The sequence below is a fragment of the Mesoplodon densirostris genome, chromosome 15, assembly GCF_025265405.1.
Source record: "Mesoplodon densirostris isolate mMesDen1 chromosome 15, mMesDen1 primary haplotype, whole genome shotgun sequence".
NCBI classification, from domain to species: Eukaryota; Metazoa; Chordata; class Mammalia; order Artiodactyla; family Ziphiidae; genus Mesoplodon; species Mesoplodon densirostris.
Genome location: NC_082675.1, coordinates 52,054,772 through 52,079,971, shown reverse-complemented (window position 1 = coordinate 52,079,971; position 25,200 = coordinate 52,054,772). Strand labels below are relative to the sequence as shown.

The 25,200-nt window shown below is 44.3% G+C and overlaps 1 protein-coding gene across 8 annotated transcripts in view; it reads right to left on the bottom strand.

Annotated features, from left to right (window-relative positions):
• Positions 1–10,361: 10,361 nt before the first annotated feature.
• FHOD3 (formin homology 2 domain containing 3) overlaps positions 10,362–25,200 on the bottom strand; it is a 503,602-nt gene continuing 488,763 nt past the window's right edge. For 7 of the 8 annotated variants that reach the window (XM_060118615.1, XM_060118622.1, XM_060118616.1 and 4 more), the window contains 2 exons: positions 22,400–22,561; positions 10,362–10,950 (listed from right to left, as the gene is read on the bottom strand). In XM_060118615.1, the coding sequence (XP_059974598.1) occupies positions 10,868–10,950; positions 22,400–22,561 (245 nt within the window). In that variant the 3' untranslated portion in view covers positions 10,362–10,867. The remainder of the gene's footprint in view (positions 10,951–22,399; positions 22,562–25,200) is intronic. The other variant, XM_060118618.1, reaches the window with a different exon arrangement.

The window sequence follows — 25,200 nt, the reverse complement described above, 5'->3', positions numbered from 1 at the left end:
TTCACTTTTTTATACAGCAGAAAACTAACACAACATTGTTAAGCAATTATACTCCAATAAAGATGTTAAAAAAAAGAGTACTTGTTTGTTTTACCTTTCTTCTGTGGTCTCTCTCACAACTTGTTACAGTGTTTTATCTGTTTGCTACTTGATGGTGTTCTAGGAAAAATTAAAACTTTAAATTATTAGCATTAATTTTATCATGCCTCTTTCTATTGTGCTATTCCAGTTCTTAGCGCAGCTATAGAGCATTTAACTCCTGTACAGTATCACCAAAAATTACACAGTTATTACTTTATACCTTTTGTATGTGTATATGTTTCATTCTTATCAGAACAGTGGAAACAACACGCAAAAGTAGCTCAACTGATATTTCACTTCCTGACATGTACACCTTCTATCAACACTCTGAACTTACCGATGACTAAGGAAGGACTGAAAGAGAAATTTTGAGCTGCCCTATGTTTTCCTTCTGTGTCATCATTTCAGCGTAAATGGTTGGCTAATACAGGAAAGTAACATGAGTAAGAAAGGGAATGTTTGGGTGCCATGGTCATTCATGCTCCTTAGAATGCCATTACCTTCTTTTTGCATTCAAATCAAGTCTGGTTCAAATAGAAAGTATGACCTTTTGGGGCCCTTGTGTCCCCACTTTCTCAGTTGTAGACATAACATGCTTGCCTTGTACTTAACTCTGAACCTCCCTGGACTCATGTATGGTGGGCCCACTAGAATTCTGTGCTCACGAGAATCACGATGGCTGTAAATGAAAGAGGTGGTAAGGAACAGTGGACACACATATTGCACATATCTCCTCTGCTCATGTGTATGCTTGTCTCATCACGCTTGACTTACAAAACACAAGTTCAAAGATAAAACTAAGAATTTCAAGGCAGTAACAGGAGAGCATTAAACCAAGTGTGAGGCCTTCTGAGTGTGGAGCTCTGTGTGACTGCACAGGTCACATGCCCATGACGCTGGCCCTGGTGAAGGGGGAAGGGAGCATTCCTGGCAAAAGGCTTCAGACAATGCATAGGTTGAGCGGGTTACATGGGGAAAAAGCTCACAAGGATACTAATGTTTTGAAAGTAAAGCAATTAAAATGGCAATAGGCACTACTATAAATCAACTGCCCAGGAAAAAGACTCTATGCTGGAATTACAGAAAGAGAATAAATGGCAGGATGCTTCACGATGCATTGATGTAGCTAAGACTGTGCATGAAGTGCCACATCATCATGCTGCTTGCGTCCTACAGCAGGGAAGTACCCAAGCCAAGGATAGGCATGACAAGGGGCAGCTTGCACAGGATAATCCACAGAATATGGGTTATTCCTGTGCTCCCCAAACGTGGACATGCATCAGTATCACTGGAATTGTGTGTAGAAAATAAGATGCGTAGATCCCACTCCAGACCTACTAAATCAAAATTGCAAGGAACGATTCCAAGCATCAGGGCTTTTAATCAACCACAATGATGACAGTAATGTTCACTGACTCTGAAACTTTCTACTTAATGGGTCTGGGTGGTTTTGCTTTCATTGCAGGAGAAGAACTCAAAATGTTTTTAATCTAGTGAAGCATATACAATGACTGGAACAGAAGAACCAAGGGACCTTTTAGTTTCTGTAAGAAATACATCCATTTTTAACACTTTTTATTATGGAGAATTTTAAACATTTACAAAGATAGAATAGTATAATGAATCCCCATGTATCCATCACCCAGTTTCAACAATTATCAGCTTATGGCCAATCATATTTTATCTATACCCCTGTTCTTTATCCCTCTAATTTTAATTTTTAAATAATTCCATTTTAACTTATCTGTTGATTTTAAGTTATACTTCTGTGCATTATATTTTAGCAGTTGCTCTAGAGATTACAATATGTATTCTTAACTTTTTTTCTGTTCAGTACAGTAGCCACTTATATATACATAGGGTCCCTGGTAGCCACACTTGTGTAGTATAACTGCCTCCTTGACTACAGTTGACTGACACTGGGTAAGTACCAATACAAATTGGGATCTTGTGATTAATTTCCTTCTTTGGCTTAAGCCAACCCTGACTGGATTCTGTTTTTCCCACCAAGCATTCTCTGGTTAACACATCAGCCTTCATTATGGAGTTACTGTGAAGATTAAATACACAGGCAAGAACTCAAAGTTTAGTCCCTTCTTCCTTTGTAACGCGACTGCAACCTTTCCTTCTAGCCGTTAACTTTCTACATGAGCCATGTGGCTCTGCCTACTGATCTTCTCACTTTGCTTCCTAAACACCACTGTGGTTCTCCTTCTGTGACTTTATACCTATAGTTTCCTACCTGCCAGTGCTGGCCAGTTGTGCCACGTCTTCCTTCCAAGGTCCAGCTCCAGTCCACCTCCACTTCAAAGCTTCTGAGAAGCTGAGTTCACAAGGAGAGCCCACTCTAGGGGGGAGCGCTTCATGCCTGTACCACTCAGTTAACTTTGGATCATCTTGCCTTGTTTCCTCTGTGTCCTCAATGGTAGTTGAAATGGGGGCCTTAATTTACCAGCGCAGGCTATGCTGCTTATTGTGAAACCACAAGAAATATTAGTAGATTAAACTTAATTCATAATTTTGTGCTAAATCTGGAGCTGCCACATACTTAAATCCAGGATAGACCAATAGAACGGACTACCAAATAATGAGAAAAAAAGTCGTGAAAATGCTGTTGGTTTAAATGTTCATTTAAATCCTCAAAATGCAACCAGTGCTTTATTTTAGAGGCAGGGCAGCTCAGAGACCACCTCTCTCAGGAGACCCTGTTGTAATGTGATATGTTGCTGCTATGCCAATGTTTTGACATCCAAACAGTCTCTCCCAGACTGCCTCTTGCCACTCACTGGCTGTGACTCAGAAATCTTTTATCAGACAATGTCCCTCTATTTGTGGTTTCAGAGGTGGGATCTTTGTGGGCACACATCCTTATGTTTCCTATAGCAGCCAACACCCAAGCCTTGCCCAATACCCACCTTGGTAGAGGCAGCACTTCAAATACACACAGCCATCTAACTGGATGTTTGCCAATATCCAACCAACTCGTCTCACATGGATAAACTCATATTGACAGTAGGCCTCCCAGTTGATAAGGGTGAAATGCAGTATTGAGGACCATGGTGAAAGCAATACAAGAACTAAGTGGTGCTTTGTAAAGCTTTATACAGGGTGGATTTAGCTGTTGGAGATGTGTTCTTGGCCACGGCGTATATCACCGGGTCACACATACAGCCTTGATGTGGACTCTGCCGAGGAGAGAGCGCATCCTCTAGGTGGGATATGTAGGGAGAGAAGAGTGCGTATTTGATGGCAGTGAACATCAATCACAGAATTCTCCACTGAGGACAAGAACTCTCAAGGCTTAGGACACAATGTGGGAAGGCAGTGGACATAGCTTCTTAGACACTGTACTTAGTTCTTGATAGAACGGCAGTCCAAAGCAATTCTATACACAATTTCACATAAAAACTTCCTTTTTGTAAAATGAATAAACAGCAACAAAGTACATAAAAAGATGTGATCTCTCAGACCTGTGATATCCAGTACTGTACAGTAGTGACTAACCACAGGTAGCCATTAAACGTAAATAAAATTCTGCTCGTCTCTCTAGTCACATTTCAAGTGTTCCGTAATCACGTATGTCTAGTGGCTACCATATTGGAATAGGGCACATATAGAACATTTCCATCATCACAGTTCTATTAGGCAGCCCTGTCTTAGACCACACATGGCTTGTTTTTACCTTACAAATCTCAGAATAACTGCTGTAAAGCCCTTTTATAACATGCTATATTCAACAAAGAACAGGGACATTTACTCAATTTAATATACTTCTGTAAGATACAGCATCCTTTTATACTTTATTTTTACAACCCCTGGCTCACAGGGAAGGCCAGGGATGAGTCAGCATGCCACTGCATACCTTGGAAAAGGGCCCATTTCTCTGGCTGCAGAGTGGCCAGCGTGGGTTTGGGGTTTTGCCCCACATTGTAGCCAAAGGCCCCGAAGCAGCTCTAGGGCTCTGCACGGTCTCCAGCATGGGAAGCTGAGGGAAATGAAGGTGCAAATTTTCTACTTCTTAAAGCAGTTCATCTCTGCCCTCCCAGGGAGCAGGTGGGCCAGACTGAGAACACGCTCCCAAGTTCAGAAGTAATCGCTCAAGAATTGACATTTCTCAAATCACCTTCTCTTCCTCTACAGATCAGTTAGTTACCTTTTTCTTTTTTCACAGCATGAAGAGTGGCAAAGAATACCTCGGAGAGCAACCAGAGCAGGGACACAAACAGCCCTCAGAATAGCTCAAGACCAACAGACACCTCGTCCCTCAAGCAAAAGCTGCACAGTGAGGCACAAACTATTAAGGACAAGATTGAACCTCTGGAAAAACAGCTTACCTTTACCAAGGCTCCAGTTCCCAACTTTATACTTTCAAACTTTTTTTTTTTTTAAATGAGGTCATCCCTTGGGAGAGATGGAGATACAGATTGCACTTGAGGATCTCTGTTTAAATCTCTGGTGGTTCCTGAGGCACACCTGCTCCCATAGGTGGCTCTAGACCATGGCCACACAGGTTCTAGACAGAGTGTTGGGATTCTAGAATATAGGCTTGTTGAACAACTTACTAAGAAAAACTATTTTCCTTTAAACATGTGATTCTAAAACAGACTGCTGTGGCCTTAATTACCATCCTCACAAATCATGTTTTTGGCCATTAAAAAAAATGGGAAATCACCATCAATATTATAATATAAATAATAGGAAAAATTCAATCAAGCACAAGACAAATTTAAAAATTAGTCTTGGGCTTCCCTGGTGGCGCAGTGGTTGAGAGTCCACCTGCCGATGCAGGGGACACAGGTTCGTGCCCCGGTCCAGGAAGATCCCACATGCCGCGGAGCGGCTGGGCCTGTGAGCCGTGGCCGCTGAGCCTGCGTGTCCGGAGCCTGTGCTCCATAACGGGAGAGGCCACAGCAGTGAGAGGCCCGCGTACCACAAAAAAAATAAATAAATAAAATAAATAAAAATTAGTCTTACAACATTATTCTGTAAACACAAGATTATAAAGTTTAATTTAACCCAAAGGTGAACTTCCATTTACAGATGTTGATTTAGGAAGTTGTTTAAACTTCAACCTTTACAAATTTCAGGACAAGTTCTTCCATAGATAGACAAGTTTTTTTTCATACCACCTACTGACGGGCTGCTAGATTAGAGCCCATCTTCTTCCATTGAGACTGCATATCTGAGGATGGTTTACACTGGGAATGGACTCCTTTATTCCCTTGTCACTTCCAATCTTATGCCTAATCTTCTGAGCCAAGAAGCGCTCTGATGTTGATCGAATTCCTCTAAATCTGTAGCCAGGTCTACCACCAGCTGCTGTGTGCTGAGCTCCAGTCAAAATGACCTAAATCAGCATACCATCAAGGACACCATTTTTTTCTGAGGCTGGATAGAACAGCTACAAAAGCTTCCCCGGGCATCCATCTCTTTCTGTATAGCTACATTTTAGATTCTTATTTGAAACTTGGGGTTTACAAAAATATAATTTTTCCATTGGGTACTCAATTCAAATGTTTATTGGAAGGGGTGATTGCTTCTGTTTCCTAGCCCACTGCTGTGCTCAGAAGCATCTGGCTGTCACCCTGTGGAACCCCCTCCCAGAAAGCAGTGCAGGGTTAAAAGCATTTCTATCCAGGGTCTTTCTGAAGGAAAATGAGCCTTCTGGTTTATTTTCTGAAAGAGCAATAGCCAAGGCCTCTGCTTAGCTAGGCCAACTGAATAGTCCAAGTACTGCAGTGACCTATCGCAGTCCAAGAAAGCCTGCCGCTGACGCAGAGGAACAGAAGGTGTCCTACTTACCTTGTGGTGGATTTAATGCCATATCTTTAATGTGCTGTGCCGATCCTTTGTGGAATATCTTTATTTTCTTCCAGTTTTATTTAGATATAATTGACATATAGCCCTGTATATGTTTAAGGTATACAGCCTAATGATTTGACTTACATACATAATGAAATGATTACACAATAAATTTAGTGAACATCCATCCTCTCATATAGATGCAAAATTAAAGAAACAGAAAAAAAGTATTTTTTCTTGTGATAAGAATTTGTAGGATTTACTCTCTTAACAACTTCATATATAATATACAGCAGTGTTAATTATATTCATCATGTACGTTACATCCCTAGTACTTATTTACCTTATCTGGAAGTTTATACCTTTTGACTGCCTTCATCCAATTCCTCCTCCCCCCACCTGCTGCCTCTGGTAACCACAAATCTGATCTCTTTTTCTAAGAGTTTGTTTTGAAGTATAATTGGCCTATAACACCATGATAGTTATTTCCTAGTGTACAACATAGTGATTCAGTATTTCTGTACTTTCAAAATGATCACCACAAGTCTAGTTACCATCTGTCACCATACAAAAATACTATGTAATTATTGACTATATTCCCCACACTGTATATTTCATACCTGTGACTCATTTATTTTATAACTGGAAGTTTATACCTCTTAATTTCCCTCACTTATTTCTCTCCTTCCCCAAACTCCTTCCCCTCTGGCAAACACCTGTTTGTTCTCTGTATCGATGAGTCTGTTTCTGTTTTGTTTGTTCATTTTTTTTCATGTATAGATTTCACATTAAAATAAAATCATATGGTATTTGTCATTCTCTGTCTAACTTATTTCACTTAGCGTAATACCCTCTAAGTCCATCCATGTTGTCACAATTGGCAAGATTTCATTCTTTTTTTTATGGCTGAGTAACATTCTATTGTGTGTGTGTGTGAATATATATATATATATATATATATATATATATATATATATATATATATATATACATACATACACACCACATCTTCTTTATTCATTCATCTATCGATGGGAACTTAGGTTGCTTCTATATTTTTAGCTATCGTAAGTAATGCTGCAATAAACATAGGGGTGCATATATCTTTTCTAATTAGTGTTTTTGTTTTCTTCAGATAAATACCCAGAAGTGGAGTTGCTAGATCATATGGTAGTTCTATTTCTAATTTTTTGAGGACTTTATATACTGTTTTCCACAGTGGCTACATCAATTTACATTCCCAGCAACAAGGTTTCCCTTTTCTCCACATTCTCCCCAATACTTATTTGTTGTCTTTTTTATAATAGTCATCCTGACAGGTATGAGATGATATCTCATCGTAGTTTTGATTTGCACTTGTCTGATGATTAGTGATGTTGAGCATCTTTTCAGGTGCCTATTGACCATTTGTATGTCTTCTTTGGAAAGATGTCTATTCAGGTCCTCTGCCCATTTTTTAAAATTGTTATTTATTTATTTTTGGCCATGCCATGAAGCTTGTGGGATCTTAGCTCCCCAACCAGGGATCGAACCTGCGCCCCCTGCATTGAAAGCATGGAGTCCTAACCACTGGACCACCATGGAGGTCCCCTCTGCTCATTTTTTAATCCGTTTTTTTTTTTTTTATGTTGAGTTGCAGGAGTTCTTTGGATATTTTGGATATTAACCCCTTATCAGGTATATTGTTTGCAAATGTCTTCCCACACTCAGTAGGTGTCCTTTTCATTTTGTTCATAGTTTCTCTCCCTGTGCAAAAGTTTTTTAGTTTGATGTAGTCCCATTTGTTTATTCTGTTTCCCTTGCCTGAGCAAAAAAAAAAAAAAAATGTCAAAGAGCATACTGCCTATGTTTTCTTCTAGAAGTTTTATGGTTTCAGGCCTTACATTTAAATCTTTAATCCATTTTGAATTTATTTTTCTACATGGTGTGAGAGAGTTGTCCAGGTTGATTCTTTTGCATGTAGCTCTCCAATTTTCACAACACTATTGATTTAAAATGCTATATTTCCCCCATTGTATATTCATGCCTCCTTTGTTGTAGATTAATTATGACAATATAAGTGTGGCATTTCTGGGCTCTCTTTTCTGTTCCCTTGGTCTATGTGTCTGTTTTTGTGCCAGTACCATACTATTTTGATGACTGTAGCTTTGCAGTATAGTTTGAAATCACAGAGTGTGATATTTCCAACTTTGTTCTTCTTTCTCATGATTGTTTTAGCTATCCAGTGTCTTTTGTGTTTCCATACAAATTTTAGAATTATTTGTTTTACTGCTGTGAAAAATGCCATTCGTATTTTGATAGGGATTGCAATGAATCTGTAGATTGCTGTGAGTTGTATAGTTGTTTTAACAGTATTCTTCCAATCCATAAGCATGGTATATCTTTGTGCACCCTCCCCTCCATCCCCAAATCCCTCAGTAAGTTATTTTTTAAATAGAAAGAAAAAACCTTAAGACTCCAAAGAAGCCAAAACCCAGGCATCTTTAAAGTATTTGCCTTTCTTTACCAGCAGTTTTGTAATTTCAACCCAGATTAAGAAATAGACACAAGAATATGTATGGTGGTGACCAGCACAATTAGCAACAGCATCTCACAAGTGTGAAGTATCATTCACTTTAATGCTTCTCAAAAGTCTCTTAGAGAAATTTAACTCCTTGAATTAAAAACACTAATAGAGGCAGCCAGAATGAGTGGCGACAAGGAGAGAGGAAGTGAGCAATAGAAAAAAATCCTCAGATTCACTAAAAACTACTAAACTAATTCCCAAAAAAAGAGACCCACTTTACCTAGCTGTAACCAAGAAATTAGTTGACCTAGCTTGCTCCCTCTGATAATTTTTAATCCCTAAAATAAAATTAACATTAGATTTATTCAGTCACTTCCTTCCAAATGTGACCTTTTATTCTAAAGCAGTAACTCTCAGCAGAACACCAGGGGCCCCCGGAAGGGCATCAAAGTATTTGTTCACTAAATGGTGAAAAAAAAATGCATCTTCCTTCTGTTTGCCCATTACAATCCCCAGTAATACATATATTCCATGTTCATATTCAGTGCCGAGGCTCTCACAAACCACTAAACCACATGCAGAATATTATACGTTATTTAGAACCATAAGGAAATAAACATTGATACCCTATGCACCCTTTTCAATAAAGTGATTAAATAAACTCAATTGTCTGGAATATACAGACCTAACTCTTGTAGGTTCCAGACTCTCTTGGGGGCTCACATGCATCATGTATTATTTGACAAATGCCCGCTTGAAAGAGCTCCCTGTCTCCCCAATAGTGGAGATGCAGAAGTTGGGGTGGGGGGGAAGTCACAGAAGCCTGTGGGGTGAATATATTATCTTCAGCTCTTTAGACTACAGGACTGCATCCTGTCTGTAAATCACATCTGCCCAGATTCAGGAATGCACAGTCACAGAGGTTTTGAAAGTGAGGCACAGGGGACTTCCCTGGTGGCACGGTGGTTAAGAATCTGCCTGCCAATGCAGGGCACACGGGTTCGAACCCTGGTCCGGGAAGATCCCACATGCCACGGAGCAACTAAGCCTGTGTGCCACAACTACTGAGCCTGCGCCCTAGAGCCCACGAGCCACAACTACTGAGCCTGAGTGCCACAACTACTGAAGTCCGCATGCCTAGAGCCCGTGCTCCACAACAAGAGAGGCCACCACAATGAGAAGCCCACGCACCGCAACGAATAGCAGCCCCCACTCGCTGCAACTAGAGAAAGCCCGCGCGCAGCAATGAAGACCCAACGCAGCCAAAAAATTAATTAATTAATTTTTAAAAAGGCACAGATAGAATTGGTGACCTGATGATCTTTTGGCACCGCCCCCATTGAATACCTGCTGCAATTGTTGACCCTTCCCTATTTTCAGAGGCAGAGTTTCTTCACAGGGAGCCATGTGACCCTGGGCTGAGGGTCCCTGTGGAGGGCTTGGCCACCACCTGAGCATCAGGCCCCTCAGTGTGGCTCTGCGGTTGCTGAGAGCTCCTCACAGCACCTTCCCCTCTGGACACCTGAGCTGCTGATGACCTGCACTTGAGTGCCAAGGACAACACTTCTGAAGTTCTCTGCAGGCGAAGCTTTAAATTTTCATTTTGTTTTGGTGACTTAGTAAATTTTTTTGAGAAAATGAATTTTTACATAACAAGCAAGTGAATGAGTTGCAGAATAGTTCAGATTTTTAAAACAAAGCACACGGGTAAGGCGATACACGTTATTGCTAACTTGTACTGCCACAAAGATTGATGCCTAATTAACCTGGAGTTACAAAGAGCACATGTCAGTGTCTCTCACTCAATTAACAACAACAAAAAAGGAAACCCAAAGGGCCTGGAGGCCATTCCGAGCCAGGGTCCTTCTGATGAACCCTAGAAAAGCTTTTGCTGATTCAGAAGGGGGCAAGCCTATGGGGCTGTTTAAAGTCCTGCACCAGGAGAATGAAAATTTCCGGTTATGGCATTAAACTCTCTTTATTTAGTATTTGAAACATGGTGTACATTTCTGAATTTGTATAAACATTTAGTACATCTAAAATCCACAACTGGTAAACAATCTGTGCTTTCTTTTGTGTACAATTTTGGAGTTTACATCTGGATATTTTAGTGTTATGGAGAGACCCAGTCTGTGAACCTAATCAAACTGCCTCATGACCATAGTAACTGTGACAGAAGTGATTTGCTCCATAAAAGGGCCGTTCCTTGCACAGAAAAGGTGTCACGCTTTGGAACTACTAAGCCAGGTGTCAAGGAAACAAGAGAAACACAGCTGACGTGATGAAGAAAGTCTGTGAAGGGGACTCCAAGATCCATGTCAGTGCACAGCGGGCTACGCAAGTCACTCGGTGACACCTAGGCATGGGCGCCCCTTTCAGAACCTTTGGGTGTCAGAGTCTCCTCACCTCCCACCGGAGGGGTTCCTTCCAGCAGGAGCTTGCACTCTGCATGGGCACACACCTTAGGGCACCAGGGGGTCACAGCTGCAGCTCTGAGGTGCCCACCAGGCCCAGGGCCCTGGCTTCTTCCGGAGTCAGGCCACTCTTCAGGGTCCTCCGCACTGCAGCGGCGCCGGCAGACCAGAGGCGAAGGGACGAGAAGAGAAGGCGGTGTTAGCAACCAGGCACGTGGCAGTCAGGCCACAGGCCTCCTTCCCCCGAGGACTCCCAGAGGAGTCACAGCGCTCACGGACACTTGGCCCCGTCCTACTCCTGCTGAAGTGCCCTGGCTGGCTGGCCACCAGGGCAGGGACAATCTAGGGGCTGCCAGGGACTGACCTGAAGATGACACAGGCACTGACCTGGAAAGTCAGGTAGATAGGGGACCTTGTAAGAGGGGAGGAGAGGCCCACCCTCATGAGGTGTCTGAGAAACGGTGCAAGCTACAAAATGCAGGTGGCATGTTGAGAGCTCAGCCTTTCCCAGCATAAGGAGCGGATCAGAGCTGGAAAAGGAATTACTGAGCATAGGAAAATGCAAATTCCAGTGATGCAAATTAGGTAAAATAATCCCACAAATCTGCAGGGACATACCTCTGTAGAGGCCCCACAGCAAGGCATTAATGGAACCCGGCGCAAGGGGTAGCTGTCAGGATGAGTTCTCCACGAGCGTCAGGGTCTTAGTCTTAACTCATCAAAGGGCCTCTACAGAGAATAACCAGTGACTCCTTGTAGACTGGATGCCAAGGAGCAAACTGCCAAACTTCTGAGTGGATTTGGTGGATGTTCTCTGCGAAACACACAGGCTCAAGAAGGACCAATGACCTCCCCGCTCTGAGGTTTACAACTGGCAGCTGGAGGCACACTCATATTTAACTGACTTAGAATTGGCTTATGTTTAGCCTGACATTATGGGTTTTCCATTGTTTAGTGTTGATCAATTTCGATGTCAAAATAAAGGCTGAATAAGGCTGCATGATGAGGCAGCTGCCCCTTCCAAGACTGGTCCTTTCATTTGAAAGGTTCCTAATTACATTTTCCTTAGTTGATAAATTGTATTTGGCCTACTGTGTATGGAAGTCATACAGAGTTCTGGGTATTCTATTTTCAGAAGAGATGTGTTACAGATCTACCATCTACAGTACATCCTCAGTCAGCTGGAGTCCCTGAGATCCTCAGGGAAGGCCCTTGATTAGAACGTGGAGAAAGTAAAGCTCACCCTTAGTGTTTTCCCACCTTCCTTGCCAGACCTAATTCCCCATGCCCCCTCTATGACAAGGGGTCCTGTGCCCTCTGAGGCCTCCCCAGAGGTGAGGGTCCCACCTCGTGTGTCTGCAGCAACACCCAAATCCATGCCTCCCCTGGGCAAAAGCCCACTTAGCCCATGGACAAAGAATCTGAAAGAGCTAGGCCTCTGGTAGAACAAACAGAGGCTAATATCTACTAATAAATACTTTCTTCTCTCCCAGGAATCAGCACTCTGAACAGGGGCCAACACCCAATCCATCAGTCCGTCAGTCAACAAATACTTCATGGAGAGCCTATTGTGTGCTTAGCACTGTGACTCAAAGAATGGACACACTTAGTGAAGATTCACAGACATTAAGCATGGGTTTATAGACACACAAAGCTCTGTGGTGAGGGGTACCCTCAGATCATGCCACCGCATGCTGCTGTATTTTCAAGCCCAGCTCAGGGCCCTAGAGCCACCCGTCCGCAGCTGCTCCTACACTGGCTAACCCTCCTGCAACCCCGGACCCCTTGGGCTCCAGACTGAGTATTTAACTCATCCAGACAAAATGTTTGGCTCCAGAGCCCTGGCTGGAGGCAGATTGCATTTAACTGAGTAATGGAATTCGTTCTATGGGGCAGCAATAAAAACACTAGTTTGTAATACCCTTTATGTTCTTTAAACACTCCTTCAAGTGTTTGTTAAAGAAAGATAATAATTTTAATGGCAGAAAACAAGATGAAATATTTCTCATCCTTGACAAGGACTGCTGAGACCTCTTATCCAAGATGCAAAATTCTGCCTGAATAAGTCCATGTTGCACTAGGAGGGCATCTTACATTTCCTTAGCAGCAGGAGGTGGCATGGGCTAGGAACCACAGCTTTGTGCCTTCAGGTATACACACGTGGCCAAATGACCACAGAAGACTCCACGAACTGGTGGCATTGACAGATGCCTCTTACAGTTCTGTTCACATGTTTGCTTCAGCCCTAGAACTATAGGGTTCAGTTCACATAAATACTTGAGTAAGGACCCTGGCACCTTACGGAACAGGCAATAATCTGCTAATAGATATGGGCATCGGGCCAGCCTATCTGGGACCAGCTCAGAGAACAGAACAAAGCTTAATGGTGCTGCACCAGCCTTGCTGTCCTCAGCCTCATGGTCTACTCGCAGCTTTGATGCACGAGACCCCTGAGGACCCTCCTGCGCCCTCCAGCCTGGGCTTTTCTCTGCTGTGGGGAAAAGCCAGTATAAGTGACGGTCCTTTCGCTTGCCAGATGTGTCCCTGAAAGGCAGGTATTCATAGAAAAACCGGCCCCATTTATGGAGTCCTACTTTCTGTGGGCCTTCATGACAATTCAGATAAATTCTCCCAGAAATCCATTAATCCTGAAAAGGACCTTAAGAATTTGAACCCTTCCTTTGTTAAAGACTCTTGAAAGAAGGTGTGAAATGAAGGTAATCAGTTGAAATCAGCTTTGTACCCTGATTCAAGTCCTGCCTGGAAAGGGCCTGTTACGGTGTCTGTCTGTCCATCTACCTGCTCGTCAGTTAACTCATTCATTCAACAGGTATTACGTGAGCCTCCACCTTGAGCCAAGTGTCCCACCAAGGAGGCCGGGAGCTGACAGGAACACAGAGTGAGGGGAAGGGCGCAGGGCAGCAGACCCTGTCCGCACAGGAGTTGGCTCTCAGGCAGAAAGTTTCCAGAAAGCAATAAAGGGCTGAGGACATATGAAAATGAGAGGACCAACACGCAGGAGCTGGCAGGATATGGAACTTGCACAACAGAAACAAGCCTTCCATCAAATAGGGAATTCTCAACTAGCACTTCTCAAATGCTGGGAGGTGGTGGGGGCGGGGGGAGGGGTGCAGGGGGGAGGGCTGGCTGACATCTGATAAGATAACATCCCTCCGGGCCCCTCTCCACTGCTCCCCTTTCCTGCTTCCCACTTGAATGCCCCGGCTGCAGCAGAGCTGCTCGCCAGCCTGTCGCATGTGACAGCCTCCCCTCCCCGCAGCTGCTTAACAGAGAACAGGCCCTGGAAATGTTTATCCCTGTCTGCCTCACACTCCTTCCATAGATGGCATGGGTCGCTTTGCTGGCACCAGCAGCCACTCGATGCCCCAGGGGCTTGGGACAGCTCTCACAATGTCAGCAGCGGGGTCTGACACAGAGGTGCCTCTGCTGTCAACATGCAGCACAGGGGGGTCTGGGGCTCATGGAAAAATCATAAGTTCATTTTCTCTTACTTTCCCCCCTCCCTTGAATTGAAAAAAAATGTTTTGATCCTACAAAGTGCTCCCAGGCAACTCTTTGCTGATGTGAATCTGAGAATAACAGCAGTGGTGGCTGCCATTTCCTGAGTGCTACCATGGATCATTTCACCCCAAATTTGTGGAAACCCTATGAGATGGGGACTATGATCAGCTCCCCAGGGAACAAGCAGCAGCGGCATAGAGAGATCGAGTCTCTGGCCCCTATGTACACAGCAAGGGGAAGAGAAGGATTGGGGCCAGGACGTTTGAATCAGAGCCCACCCTGGAAACAACTGTGCCCTGACGTGCCTGGCAGCACACGTTCTGACAGTCTTTCATGTTGATGGCAAAGGGACCGAGTTTTACTTCCATGTGACAGAAACCCACATGTGTGCTCTTTCACCTTTGGACCACTGACAGGTTTTTTTTTTTTTTTTTCATTTTTTGCACATAATGTCAAGCAATTTGGAAATAAGTTGTGTGTGTGTGTTTTGTTTTGTTTTTTTTTGTAATCCCGAAGATCCTAAAAATTGTTCTATCGAGTATACTAAGAGCACTGTGTCTAGGATGACAGGGGCTCATATCAGAACTTGAAGATATCTTACATGTTTGTTTCTTGGGATTGGGAGGTAACTGGCCCCGCTGGTATTCAAATGCTGCTTGTCCATGTGTGCAGCCCTTGCTCCTGGAGGGACCTGTTTGCGACTGGAGAAAAATGGCAGGCCCAGTCCTGCCTCTTTGGACTTAAATACTGGGAATCATTTTAAGGTGTATCATTCTTAGTGATTTGATGTTAGATATTCTGTGGGATTTTCATGGGTTTGGGTTTCTTTGGTTTTTTTTTTTGGTCAACGTCAATTATTTAACCATTTGGGTTATTTTTCTTACTTCCACCCTCCATCATAAAATCCCATCCATTAAAAGAAGAGGTTTCCCAAATTGACAGCATTCTACAAAATAACTAACTGACTGGTACTTTTCAAAAGTGTCAAGGTCATGAAATGTCCTCCACAGATCAGAGGAGACTAAGGAGACATGACGACAATGCAACGTGGGACCCTGGGTGGGATCATGGAACAGAAAGAGGGCATTAGGGGGAAAATGCTGAAATCTGAGCCAAGCCTGCAGCTGAGTTAATTTTTTGATGCATTGTCCTACAGTGTGCAGGCTGTTAACATGACGGGAAGCTGGGTGAAAGATATAAGGCAACTCTCTGTGCTATTTTTGTGACGTTTTTGTTAAGTCTAAAATTCTTTCAAAATCAAAAGCTAAAAAAATAAAACGTGGAATAACAATGACAAGAAGCCAAGGTTCCCAGACCTGGTTGATTTAAACTCAACTTCTTAGACTCAGCCTGGGCACAAAGAATCAAGATCTCTGGGAGAGGCCCCGACAGTGCATTCTAACCTCCCCAGGAGATTCAGATCCCTGACTTAGAACACTGCCATCTGAGTGAGATGCGGGGAAAGGGGGCCCCGCATGAAGGCATGGCCTTTGTGGTGATAGGGCTGAAGTCTCTGAATTCTGCTTAACCCGAAACTGAGTTCACTCATGCTGAGATGGCTCTCAGCAATACTTATGGTAGCGGGCGCTTTCTACAGCCACCGGTCTGGTCACTGGTCTTGGCTGCGCAGTGCCCCTACCCCACTTCCCCCCTACATCTGTGGCTACGTTCACATCCAGTGCTCCTCAATCATCTCTTTGGTTCCTAGGTAAGCACTGAACAGAAAGCAATCAGATGGAATGCAAAAGCAGACTTCTTCTTATGGGTCACGGTGTTGGGGAGGACGGGGAGAGGATGGGACCTGGCCTGGGCGGAAAGAAACAAAACCGTTCGCTCCATGGCTTTCTGAGATCAGAGTTCTCAGCATTATTGCAAGTCCTGGGCGGGACAGAACTGCCTTCCCCGCTTCCAGATGAAGTCTAGCTCTTTAGTGCTTACTGGGATGTCACAACAATACTAGACACGTACAATGCTAACAATCCAGGCTTCCGTGCACAGGGGCAAGCCACTGCACCAGTGTCCTGGGGGTAAAAAGAGAGGGGAAGGTGGGTCTGGTCTACAAATTACAGCAGGCCAAGTGAGGTGGACAGTGGTGGATGAGGAGCCAGGTGGGTGATGGTAGCAAAGTGATAAGGGGGCAGGTGTGGTTTCTGTGCACGGGCTCGTGGGTGACTTTCCTGGCAGCTCCTAAACGCCTGCAGGCAGCTTCACATTCCTACCATGTTTGGGACCCTTGGACAGCAGTGTGAAGGGAAGGAGGGTGCTAAGAACCCGTCCTAGGTGCCCCGCTTAACCCTCACAACCATCCCGGGAGGCTGGCACGACCGCCCTCATTGTATCGAAGACAACTGAGGCTCAGTGAGGCCAAGCCATTTATACGGGAACAGTCTCCTCGGCTGTATGACTGTGCAAATTCCCAAGCATGGAACTGGATTCCATCTGAACTTGGCAGCAAAGGCAATGAACTACTGTAACCCCTTGCCAGTAAGGCGCTTGGCACTTTCCAAAGCACCTTTCCTAGAACCCTGTACTTTGCTCTGATGCAGGAAAGACAAATTCTCAGATTCCGCTTGAACTTCCACTCTGGGGCAAAAGGGTACCTGGCATACAGACAGACACTGTGGAGGACGACACACAGCCAGCCTCCTTTTTCAAAGTGCTAGTTCCCAATTTGGAAGGGAGATTTGTCCAAAAATATAACAACCAGAGAGCCATTCAGGGCAGTGAGACCCTTCCAAGCTCTTCCGGCACCACTTGTCTAACCCCAAGGCTTCTACCTAAGCTTCTTTCCACCTCAGAGTCCTGGCTATCAGCCTGACCCTGCTCTAGAGCAGGGGGCTGCTTCCACCCGCTTGGGCTTGGGTACGAGCCCCGTACACCCCTGTTTAGGGCCTGTCTCCAGGTGACTTGGAGTCTGTTCTGATAGCACCTGCTCGGATTCGGGCCTCATTTCTCTCCCCCGTCCACAGAGTCTAATTATGCCTCCCAGCCCACCGCCGTCAAACCCCTTCACAGTCCCTTTCCTGTGTCCATCCAGCCCTGCCTCCAAGACCTTCCCAGTGCAGAGCCGGGCTGCAAATGCCTTCCTTACTTCCCCATCTTCCTCTTCTAGTGACAAGGGCTTGACACCCACCATAGGTTTAAAGTCAGCCCCAGTGAATCTTAGAGCCTCTGTCAGCTCCATCCCCTCTGGTCACTGTACTCCCGAAGCCTGGAGCGGGCGCTGATGGGGGTGGCGCTTCTCCCCAGAGGCACAAACCCTTACGTTGGCTCTCTAAAATGCAGTGACTCTCCACCTGGGTTTAGGGAAAAGATTTTGATTCTCTCTTGGACTTATTCTATTTATCTTCCTGTCATGTGTCCTGTACACATGGGTGGCTGCCCTTAGCTGTCTTTAGAGGAGGAATCAGCCCAGCTTTAATGAGCTCGAAGAATAATTAGGTGTTGAGTAAATAGTTATGATGTTGACAAGACAAAACCTTGATTGAGAAACTTTGGTCCTTTCCACTAACATCTTATTTTACTGTATTCTAAGAGCATCCGTTTTAAAGTCTCTGGTCCATTCCATTGTCCCTATAAAAGAATATAAAATTGTTAAGTAGGGAAGAACCATGTAAGTAACATGCAGGGAAATTTTTCTTAATGGGATTAGTGGGAAAATTCCTGAACATTTTCAAATACCACTTTGGAAAATTAGAGACAACTAAACTAAGCTGAGTGCTGATCAGTTCCAGGGCTCAATCTAATATTTTGTGAGGCATATCTCCCATTTTCCCTAAAACAGATTCAATATTTTATTTCAGATTCGTTCATTCTCCTTCTCCACGGAATCCTACTTAACAGATAGCATGGCAACACCCCTCAATATTCTGTAAAATAAGATTTTAGTTATATCGAATCAACGTGAATCTGTCACATGCCCTTCAAGAGGAATGCTGAAGGCTCATAAGAGACGGGGTGAGATGAGAGCACGAAGTCAAGTCAGAGTTCAGTGTTCCTTTCCTAGCAGCCCCGAGAATCAGACTTCTGGCCCTTCCCATTGAGAAACTGGTCTTGTAAGGGTGACCAACCTTATGTTCCTAAGACACTGTTAGATTATTTGTAGGTCACATCGAAGTGACTGCATTTTTAAAGAAATATAGCCCTGAACCCAAAACTGCACGGTCACGTCACAGGTGGGGCCCAGACTCCCCTTGAAGAGAAACTCAACAGGAGAGGGGGCATTCAGCCTCTCTCAGCAGGGAAGAGGAAAAGGCCAACTATGAGTCCCTAATCCCTGCTCTGCTCTGTGATAGTCCAGGGTAATGGCTACATGCAGACAGCCAGCTGGGCAGAGACCCTCTTCCGAAGTTGGGTCCCACAGAAAAGAACACAAGGGGTCCTTTTCTTCCCCAGGCCCCAGGCCCGTCCTGCAGAATCACAGTGGGAAGGAGATCTCAGATGCCCGTCAGCTTCAGGGTTTTCTAGCGAAGACCAACATCCGGGAGGCCTAAGAGAACAAGTAGCCCCGGGACAAAGGACTTGCCCCAGCATGAAGAAGAGAGAAACCAAAATAAGAAGAAAACAAAGAGCTTGGAGAATGCTCTCCTTGGCCATCTCCACCAGCCGATTTGAGAGCCGTGGCTAGAATCTGGGGAAGCATATGAGCTGCATTGTGTTGACATTTCACAGGCTAGAAATCAACTGGACAATTCGAAACATTTTACTTAATGAGACCCCAATGGCACCAGCTGGGAAAACAACACAAGGGGCAGAGCCTGGGAACCTGCGAATCCATTATGGTGCCCTCGGTGAGCTCCAGCTGGCTGCATATGTCAGGCTTTAAGCAGGACATTTGGTGGATGTAGGCCTAGCCACCAGCACCAAACATGAAAGCAGATGTTTAAGTATGTCAGAGGATTCTTGAGGGGCTTGCAGGTCATAAATCTCTAGGTTATGAGCTGGATTCTGTTTGGTTTCCTACAATAGCTAGACTATTATTGTCTTTAGCCAAATGAGGTATAGCCCAAATATGCTGGTTATTCATTTATCCACTTGCCACATGGCCACCATTACACAATCAAATCAAACGCAGCATCGTTTCAGGGTGAGGCCCCAGCCCAACACTTCACATCGATTTTGCAAATTGGTTTTTTCTCATTCCTTTAACTTCTTAGGAAAAGCTAGAGTTTACTTCCCTTTATAACAGAAATCAAAGTAACTTCCCCCATCTTAAATTTCTGTGGATGGTGCCATTACTAATTAATTAAACCTGCTACAGATAAACATTTACATACATGCAGTGCTGTATTTGTTGTAGTAACTGCATCACAGGACAAAATGTGTTGGGCTAAATAAAAAGAATATAGGGCTGTTTTGCATAAGATTGGAATGGAAACGATACCACAGGAAATTATTTTATGTCAACCACAAAAACAGGCAAAATATCTCTCTGGCCAGATTGAAGACGAAAACTAATTATGACTGTGTTATTGTTCCCAGTGACATTATGTGTCTCTCTAAGAATCTGGTTCTCTCTAGACCACAGGGCAGGGCCAACACTCTTTGCCAACACAGACATGTAACCTATAGGAGGAGTACATACCCTGAGCCAGGCCCCTCTCAGGCAATCTCCTTTTCTGAGGTCCCTGACCCAACCCTGCCCACCTTCTGGAGGGCACTCCCTCACCTGGCATCCTTTCTCAACTCCTCTCCTGTGGTCTGATTCCCCACATGCTTTTCCCAGCTCCTCCCAGTGGAGACTCTTGCTCTAAGATTGCCCACTGCAGGAAGCCCAGGAGTTAACTGGTGCAAAATTTCTGCCACTTGGTTACTGGTTTATTGAAGTAAGTAAGAGGAGGGCAATAAAGGGCAAATACTGAAGATAATCTACTTAAGACCCCTGAAAAAGCCTCTCATAAGTTTCATTTAAAGAAAGAGATATCTGTTCATGAAAAAGAGCAAGAGAAAAACAGGCAAATGGTATGGACAAGCCATACACAAAAGAAGAGATGAAAATCACAAGAGGCTCGACCTTCCTAGAACACTAGCAGGGAAAAGTAAGTTAAAACCATAAGGAATACTATTTCACATGCTTCAGACAGGCAAAAAGACAAGTGCTTTGCTGGCCTGGCCTGGAACATGCAGTGTGGAGAGAGTGTGGGTCAGCCTCACCCCTTTGGAGATGAGTTTGCCCCCCAAGATGTGCACACCTGGGGACCCTGCAATTCCAGTCCTGGCCTCATACCCCCATTGACCCCCTCCACATTATCGTGCATGGGGTCCCCCAGGGATCTTGTTAAATGCAGATTCTGAATCAGTTGCCCTGGAGAGGTCCCCATGAATATGCATTTCTAACCAGCCTCCAAGAGGTGCCCATACTGTCTGAGGAAAAACTTTAAATAGCAAGTCCCTAGCCAAGTTCTTACATGGGAGCACCAAGAGAATGGCAAAGAACTCACAGCAGCACCAGGAAATAGTGAAATGTTGGAAAAAATAAATGTAAAGGTCTTAGATATTGATGTTGGAGCCCACAAACATATTCCTGAAGATGTAAAAAGCCAGTGCCCCTGAATGATAGTTTTCCATTTAAAAAAAACAGAGGGAATGTGGCAGGGGGCACACAGAGTGGAATAAGAGTCCTTCTCCTAAGGCCACTAATCACCCAAGGGGCCTGGGCAGGGCCCAACCGCAGAGGTTCTCAGGTGGTCAGCTTGGGTACAGCCCAGACACCTGGAATTTTTAAAGCTCTGCAGAAAGTTCTAATGTGCAGCCATGGTTGAGAGCCACAGTTCAAGAAGTTACTCAAAGTGTATACCCGCAGGATGGACCTCATCTAGGAGTGTGGTGAAAGCAGACTCTCAGCCACCCATCTCACTGAATTAGAATCACATCCCCTGGCCCCCAAGTTCTGTGGTTTGAGAAGCTCTGCTTCTCCCTGGTGGAGGTGTCAAGTGATACTTTCTTTTCTGGGGAAAAATTCCTGTCAGAATCTAAAGCCAATGATATGAAAGGAGCAGGGTCCGAGAGTCTGCAGCAATTTGGTTTAGTGTTCTTTACCCTGGAAACAAGCATTTCAACGGGTCAGACAGAACCAAGGGGTCCAAAATATGCAGCCCAAAACTCAGTCACCTCTTGTACGAATCTCAAAGCTGGCAGCGCCTGGGGAGCTCTGAGTTTGAGTTCTTACTGAACTCCTGCCTCCTGATGGCCACTCTCCCTCCCTTCACTTTTGGGAGCCAGGAAATGAGGAGGCAGCCAGACTTCCTTTTTATAAAACATCATAAATCCCTGTCCTAGGGATTGACCTTGAGTGACCAGCACGAGGCCAGAGCTTGGGGGCTGAGCTCTCTTCTGAAACACACTAGGGCCACGGCCATGAAGGCAGATGCCAAAGGTTCAGATAACCTTCTCTACAGTGAGCCATCCCTGTGAGAGTCAGCATGGTGCCCACAGAGGCAACTCCACACCTGTCATTCGGCGGATAGGGGCGGGTAACAGGTTGAGACTACAGGGGCAAATAAGTCACTATGAGTTAGTTGAATCCTCTCTTTGGTAGGAAAAAAAAACAACTAGTCAACCTAGGCTAACATGAACTATTTTAAGCATCCTAAGGACCAAAAATTGCTTGCCACTCCTGGTTTCACCTTCAGCATGTTCATGGGCAGCAGTGAACCCCTGGGGGAATAGTCTCCAGCCCAGAAAGTAGCTCCTGATGCTGGGTGAGGGGCAATAATATAGCCTCAGCAAAGCATCCAGGACAGTACTTGGCAATGGGTCCCACTGTGCCCACCCCTGCACACCAGAGTCATCTAAGGGCCTTTCACACCTTCCTGGGGACAAAGTGTGAATTGGGAGAGGCCTGACCAGAAATAGCAAATACACTGGACAGCTGGCTGCAGCACCCCTCCTCCCCAGTGGCCAATGCTGACTGTCCAGCACGAAATCTTTTGTCGATGGGCACAGGTGGGCCCTCCAGGCACCACTGGCAATTCACCGGAGCCCACCTCTGAGTCCCTGCCCTTCCTGGGTCATACAGAACTGGAGGGCCTGTACCTGCAGGCAGAGTCCCACATCCTAACTCCAAGGCACTTACGAGACTTCCGGTTGGCCCGGGAGCGCTTCCTCTCCCGCGGCACCACTCGCTGACTGGGCACTTGGGTGGCTGACTTGACGATGCGGTCCATGATCTCATCAGCAGCATCATCCGTGACATTAGGCGAGTCATCCATTCCCATAGTCCACGAACTAGTGGGTCCTGAAGAATTAAACCACCAGAGAGCACGAGGTACTCAGAGAGAAGGGAAACACGGCACTGCTCCTGCAGCAGCAAAGCTCGTCAGCAACAGAGCACAGCAGAGGCCAGAGCCGGGCTTGAGCCTCCTGATGGATCTAAGGGTGTTCCCCCGTCCCCACTGCAGGGGCACCACAGTGACCTGTGACCATCACCCTCCAGATTCTGACCTCCCATGAATCCATACCTGGGGCCCTTATGTCATACCACCCTGTCACACAGCTGTGTTGTCATCTCTCACTGTCCTGGATGTGCCTCCACCTGCCAGGTCCTGTGGTTGTGGAAGGGCAGACTTCCCACACTGTGTGCCGCTATGTACATCACAGATACCCAGTAGAATGCTTCCAGAAATGTCCAGAGACATTTGTTAGGTCAGCTCCCCATCTGTGGTTGTATGTGCCTAGCGAATGTCAATTAGCCCTAACTTCTCACTCAGTTAAATAAAAATCAATGGATTTTGTAACATATGGCTTACCTTTGGATTAACTAGCCTTTAAAAATCATAACAGGATTGCCCTCTTCTACCAGGAAAAGGGAGTTAACGCAACATTTTCTTTGGTACATTCATCTGCTCCCTGACCAGAAAAAAATATGTTTATAAATAGCTGTATGTTAAGACAGTCCAAGTCTGGTATAAAAGCATCTGCCCCTAGACCAGCAAGAAGAAAACACCACAAAAACATGGGTTCCCAAGTCATATTAAACACTCAGAAATGAATGCTATTTTAATTCATCAAAAACTGTGCCTTTGTGACTGATCAACTTCCTTGTGAAATCTCTTCTCTAAGATGGGAAATATGCTTCTGTAAGAAAAAAGATGTACAGTGTGCTCAAAATTGTGAATTTTCTCTACCTACACTTCTCTTTGTAATAGACATGCAACTTTAAAATCCTTCAGGTGAGTGTTCTCAGACTTTTATGTTTATGGAACACAGGTACCCTGAACTTGTCCAAGGTCCAGCTAAAGCTGAAGAACAGTCAGCTTTTCTCAAACCACAGGTGAGAAAAATGTTAGTAAATATATATCTTAAATTTTGAATTCTATATTTCTATACTAATTTTTCAAAACTTTCGGTGTTTGGATATTGATAGAAATAGTTGGGAATAGTTGATTACGGTTCAGTAGACTGCACATTTTTCAGACATGTGTTTGTGGTTGAAAGTTCACTGCAAATATGTAATATGCTATAATTTAGTCATAATTTCTGCTAGTAAAGTTCACATGACTGAATTAAATAAACACTTTGCAAAAGGAGTACCAGGATTCCAGTGTTGGACCACCTGCACTATTCGAGACCTGTGGCCATAGGACAGCAATGTTTTCTGATGACAACGTTTTTGTTGTGGTCATTTATAAAAATCGTTTTGCATTATGAGCGGGAGCATACCTACAACACTGGGATATACGAAGTCAGGACATTTTACATTTTCTGCTTATGCCCAAGGGAATTTGATCTACTTGTTTCCATCAGAAGACTAGCTTTTTCAGCATCATAAAACACTTTAAAAATATGTTCTTCTCAGAAACGAATATTTGAAATTGCTGAATTTTTCTGCATTCTCAGGCTGGTCCAGGTGTTCAAGTTGGAGGCAAGAGGCCTCACAGTGGCACAGCTCTCAGACTGGGGCTCTGCAGAGCCTCTGAACCACAGCCCTCCTCATAGTAGAGCCATCAATACAGCAATTGCTTTTTGCCCAGCAATTTCCTGTTTTCCCTTTTACCTACTGATTTATAATTCTGTGCCTCATTTTGAAATGCCAAGCTACCCTTCCCAAAACACACAAAGCTCAATCAAGTGTCTTTGCTCATAATATAATATAATTTGCTCCTGATGAGCCAGAAATGAAGGCATCATCTGATCTTTCCATGAGAATTACCTATACTTTCATCTTATACATTCCTGGGAATCTGCTTTCACTGTGATGGGTCAGGAGATGCTTACAAGGAACATCTTGCCATCTGTCCAGGACTGTCAGACTCAGTTTTGTGATGCCATCATTTTCTCATGACCTCATTCTTGGTTCTGCTTTCTTATCCCCTCTCCCCTTGGTTACTGTCGTCACTGCCTGATTACCATTTATGCCCATTCTTCTTGGTCGTGTATATGTTTCTCTTTCTGGAACCTCTGCACTCACATACAGCCACAGGAGAACACTGCCCATAACTTACAGACTCCAAGGGGCCATTTGGCTCCCCATGGTCTCCCAAGTGTTAGCCAGGCATTTATATATACTGAGATGTCTATATAATTATTATATATAATATATATGAATATATATAGATAGAGATATGGTGGAGGGGATAAAGCATTATAGACCATGGTAGGACTATATCACTTTATTTGAACTTTACTTTTGAAAATATGTAAATTGTAGTTTGAAAGAAAACACTGTAACTCATTTTTCCCTTAAAAATCTAACTTAAAGAAATAGTCTAAAAGGAAAATAATTATATCCAAATAGATATTATATTAATGTAATAAACGCTTACCTTTGTTTCTGAAAGAATTTCCCTGGGTATAGACTTCTAGGTTAGAAAGTTCTCTTTTTGGCAATTTAAAGATGCCATTCCACTTTCTTCTGACTTCCATAGCTTCTGTCAA